Here is a 4,720-nt window from a genome sequence, read left to right as displayed (position 1 = left end):
AGCATCAGGCAGAGGGAGAAGCAGGCTCCCCACTGAGCAAGGAGCCCAATGCGGGACTCGATCCCAGGACCCCAGGATCCTGACCCAAGCTGAAGGGGGACGCTTAACCGAATGAGCCACCCAGGTGTACCCAGAAAGCAACTTTAGACAGGGAGTGGGCTCTATTCTAAACCGAGTAACAGCCATTAACAATTCTCTCCTTTCGTTTTCCTGCCCTTCTGAATCAGCTGAGTTCTGAGGGATGAGAAAGAGGGGAACAGCACAACCTATTTGAGAGAATTAGAATCCGAGGTGTTAGGAAACAAAAGATTAAAAAAAAACCCACTTAAATATGTGATAACTCCCCTGAAAGTATGCTGGGTCCCGAAATCGCCTGCCTGCCCTCACTTTCCACTTCAACTGATTATGATCGTCCTGCTCGATTGAAGGCAGTAGTAGTGCCTGAGAATTCGTTATTAAGTAAATGCTTCATGAAGCTGAGATTAGTTGTTAAGCTAGTACTTGAGGCTTAGGAAAAGAAGTTTAATATCAAGCTATGGAGGAAGAAAAAGTTTGACTAGAGTCAACTATATCTTCCGCCCGACAGGAGACCTGATGAATGCCCCAGTCCCTCCAAAGAAAGTCCTTGAAGCATCAACAAAGAAGAGAGCCTGGCGAGACAGTATGCACCAGGTACTCAGGAGTTGTCTGGTAACTGGGATATTGGAGGGGGAGGGACTAGCTCGGGACCCAGGGGGAGGTCTGCATTGGGACTGCTGCCTTCAGAGAGCGGGAGAGGCAAGAGGCTGAGGACTGAGAGAGGGTGATTCTTAGTGACAGGCAGGATCTCACACATAGCAAGCTGCCAGCCTGTACTGCCAGTGGCGGCCAGAGCTGTGCTGCAGCTCTGAACTCCGCTCTTTCTCCCCCAGCCTGTGAGAATTTGAGCTGGAGAGCCAGCATGCCCTGGTAAGTGGAAATCCTGCCACTTCAAGACATGGAGTCATCTTTCCCATTTGGAGTGATCCTTGCTGTCCTGGCCTCCCTCATTATTGCTGTTAATGCGCTAGTGGCCGTGGCTGTGCTGTTGTTGATCCACAAGAATGATGGTGTCGGTCTCTGCTTCACCTTGAACCTGGCTGTGGCTGACACCTTGCTTGGTGTGGCCATCTCTGGCCTAGTCACAGACCAGCTCTCCAGCCCACCTCGGCCCACACAGAAGACCCTGTGCAGCCTTCGGATGGCGTTTGTTACTTCTTCCGCCGCTGCCTCTGTCCTCACGGTCATGCTGATTGCCTTTGACAGGTACCTTGCCATCAAGCAGCCCCTCCGCTACTTCCAGATCATGAATGGGTTCGTGGCTGGGGCCTGCATTGCCGGGCTGTGGTTGGTGTCTTACCTCATTGGCTTCCTCCCACTTGGAGTCCCCATATTCCGGCAGACTACCTACTACGGTACCTGCAGCTTCTTCGCTGTGTTTCACCCACGCTTTGTGCTGACCCTCTCCTGCGTTGGCTTCTTCCCAGTCCTGCTCCTCTTTGTCTTCTTCTACTGCGACATGCTCAAGATTGCCTCCATGCACAGCCAGCAGATCCGAAAGATGGAACAAGCAGGAGCCATGACTGGGGCATACAGGCCTCCACGGACTCCCAGCGACTTCAAGGCTGTCCGCACTGTGGCTGTTCTCATTGGGAGCTTCACTCTGTCCTGGACCCCCTTCCTTATCACTGGCATTGTGCAGGTGGCCTGCCAGAAGTGCTACCTCTACCCGGTGCTGGAACGGTACCTGTGGCTGCTCGGTGTGGGCAACTCCCTGCTCAACCCACTCATCTATGCCTATTGGCAGAAGGAGGTGCGGCAGCAGCTCTACCAGATGGCCCTGGGAGTGAAGAAGGGGCTCACCTTATGCCGCCTCCTTCTCTCAGCCAGGGATGGTGGCCCAGAGGGGCCCAGGGAAAATTCCTATCCTATCGCCGTTATCTCCCACTCACATCTTGATGGCTAAGATGGTGAGGGCAGAGAAGTTTCAAAGCGCTTTCTCCCTCCCTTCTCTGGGCCCCAACTAGGAAATCAGATGGAGCTAGGGGAATGAGAGTACTTGCTTCAGGCAGCTGACCACCCCTCACCCCAGACTGAGAGGAACTGAGGTAGGGTGCTGACTTTCTTCTATAATCCATTTCCTCATCTGCAAATCTCCATTCCTCCCTAGCTTTCTTTTGCAATGTGTCTGTTTCTCCTGTACAGGTATGCTTACTTAAAGAAATGTACTACTGAAATGATAAAAAATCAAACCCTATTTTTGAATGCACTAGAGCAGCATTGTCCAACAGAAATATAATGCAAGTCACATATAATTTTAAATGTTTGAGTAACCGTGTTAAAAGGTAAAGAAAAAAAGCCAGGCAAAATTAATGTTAATGTTTCATTTAACCCAATATATCTAAAACATTATTCCAATATGTAATCGATATAAAAATTACTGTACTATGTTTTTCATGCTAAATCTCTGAATCTGATGTGTATTTTACCTTTACAGAACATCTCCATCCAAATGATCCCTATTTCTAATGCTCAGTAGCCACATACAGCTAGTAGGCACCGTATCGGATAGCACAGCACTAGAGAAATGAGGTGGTTCCTTTTAACTGTTTACTGTAGTGACTGACTATAATAAATTGAGGAGTCCTGCCCTCCCTTATGTAAATCAGACTTTTTAGGAAGTGACTTTGCCTAAAATGTAGGAACCTGAATTAGATTCTACAGCTTGTCTTCTTTTACACTTCATGGTGTTCAAAACACTGTTTCTTTGGAAATAGCCAGTCTTGTGGTTATTTCTGCTACTACCCCTCCCAATCCACCACGTTTGTGACTCTGTGGTACCCCTGTTCCTCAGTTGGCTTCTTATGTCATGCGTAGCTATTTGCTGATAACGATGCTGGAGACACTGGAAGGGAAGGAAGAGGAAAAAGGGGTAGGTACCAAGAGAGGCACTGCCAAGCTCTCCACACTGGACCCACTTTTTCCCTCTGAGATTGACCTTCTTAAATCCACATTTTCCTAAGAAACTCAGTGGAATAAGAGGATGCCTCTGAAATGTTCCAGGAGATCAGCTGAGGAAGCAGTGTCTCCTGCTTTCTGTGGGTACAGAAAATGGCTGTTAGAAGCCAGAAATTATGGCCAGGCTCCCTCTGGGTAACCCCGGCAGCAGAAATTCAAGAACAGAGTAGGGAAGAAACCAGGGAAATATGCTCAGTCTTCCCGAGCTTCCCTGTAAACCCTTCCTCAATCTCCTGGTCTCCACAGTGGATTCCTAGAAAGTTTGCCTCTTAAGGCCCTCAACTAGATTATCTCCCTAGAAAGCTGCTGAGTGGAAAACGAAAGAAGGCAAGAAGAAACAAATACAGAATGGATTAAATTTGCCTGGGATGTGGTGCCAAAACAACCTTGGAAGGTTAACCCCATGATATGTCTAAATTGATGGCCCGAGGTTGCATGTGAATCCAATGTGTAAAGGCTAATGCCAAGAGGCCCATGAAATTTTTCATTCAAATCTGAAACTATAATGTTTGGAACCAGGATGGAATCTGGCCATCCTCCTCTCCACAGGATGGCGCCGCACCATGATGTTTTGCACTTGGGTTTTAATTCCCCTTCAGTCTTAGATTAACTCCCAGCTGGCTTCCCTCAGTTGTTTGGAGGTTAATGATCATTCCTTCCATTTCCATACTCCGGAAAAATCCCTGCTCTCTATTTTCACCCTCTACCTTCAGCACAAATGGCCTGTTGCTCACTGATCTATTCTAATACACACCAACCCTCCTTTGGTAGACTTTTTTTCACAGTTGCTCTGTTGACCACTCTGGCCCAGAGGAGAGCCATGTGTGCCTTCACCGCAGCAGGCTTTATGTTCCTACAACTGAAGAACTTTTTGGCTTTCAAGTGGGTGATGGAACCCAATGTGCTTTGAAGTGCTGGGCACCCAGCAAGTACCACTTATGCCAGCAATAAGGCACCTTCTTGGATTGGTTAGAAGTTACGGGGAACTATATAAAACACAAACAGTAACTGAGTTTGGGAACAAGATGGGAAGCTTGCTCAAATCCGTGCCCTCCTTATTGGTGCTTCAAAGCTTAATTTCCTGGCCTTGTTACAAAGGACTGATCTTGCCAAGGTAACACAAGCAAAGTGGAATGGAAATTAGTCAGTTACAGGAGAAAGGCAGGAGCTGAGGGGAAGCTAAGCAACTGTTGTGTTTTACGTTCAGTGTAAGAAACTTTGCTATCCCTGGGAGGCAGTATGTTGAATAGAAAAATCACAGGCTTTGAAGTCCGATATACCAGTGTTCAAATTATGATTCAAATGTTTAAACTGTCAGAGCTACAGTTTCCTCATTTGTAAAACTGGGGTAATAATGCCTACCTTATATGATTATAGAGATTAGCTCAGATAATGTATGGGAAGATGCCTAGTAAACTACAGCAGATGGTTAGTACTCAGAAAACGTTCTTTTCCTCATCCTTAAAAATCATGAAGAATAAAATATTCAGCTGACCAATTTAGGGAGTCTGTCCTATCTGTAGATATTATGGCCTCCAGGATAAGGACAATTAGGCTCCAATCTGTGAATTCCTCAACCCCTGAATGTTTTTGAAAATGAGTGATGAGAGAGGACTCAATTTGAAAAAGACAAACTGTAAATCTAATACCTTAGCAGGATCAAGAGACGGCAGATACAAACAAG

General features: G+C 46.8%; 1 protein-coding gene across 1 annotated transcript; it reads left to right on the top strand.

Annotated features, from left to right (window-relative positions):
* The first annotated feature begins 973 nt into the window (after nt 1-973).
* Nucleotides 974-2,225, top strand: LOC103672931 (glucose-dependent insulinotropic receptor). The gene has a single exon (XM_008701633.2). The coding sequence runs from the start codon at nt 977-979 to the stop codon at nt 1,982-1,984; it is 1,008 nt and encodes a 335-aa protein (XP_008699855.1). The 5' UTR covers nt 974-976; the 3' UTR covers nt 1,985-2,225.
* The last annotated feature ends 2,495 nt before the right edge of the window (nt 2,226-4,720 follow it).

This window comes from Ursus maritimus (genome assembly GCF_017311325.1).
Source record: "Ursus maritimus isolate PB19 chromosome X unlocalized genomic scaffold, ASM1731132v1 scaffold_X1, whole genome shotgun sequence".
Classification (NCBI taxonomy): Eukaryota; Metazoa; Chordata; class Mammalia; order Carnivora; family Ursidae; genus Ursus; species Ursus maritimus.
This window is presented reverse-complemented; position numbering and strand designations above follow the sequence as displayed.

What these genes read in the sequence shown, in the direction of transcription:
- LOC103672931 (XM_008701633.2), top strand. Translation starts at nt 977, where the DNA reads ATGGAGTCATCTTTCCCATTTGGAGTGATCCTTGCTGTCCTGGCCTCC.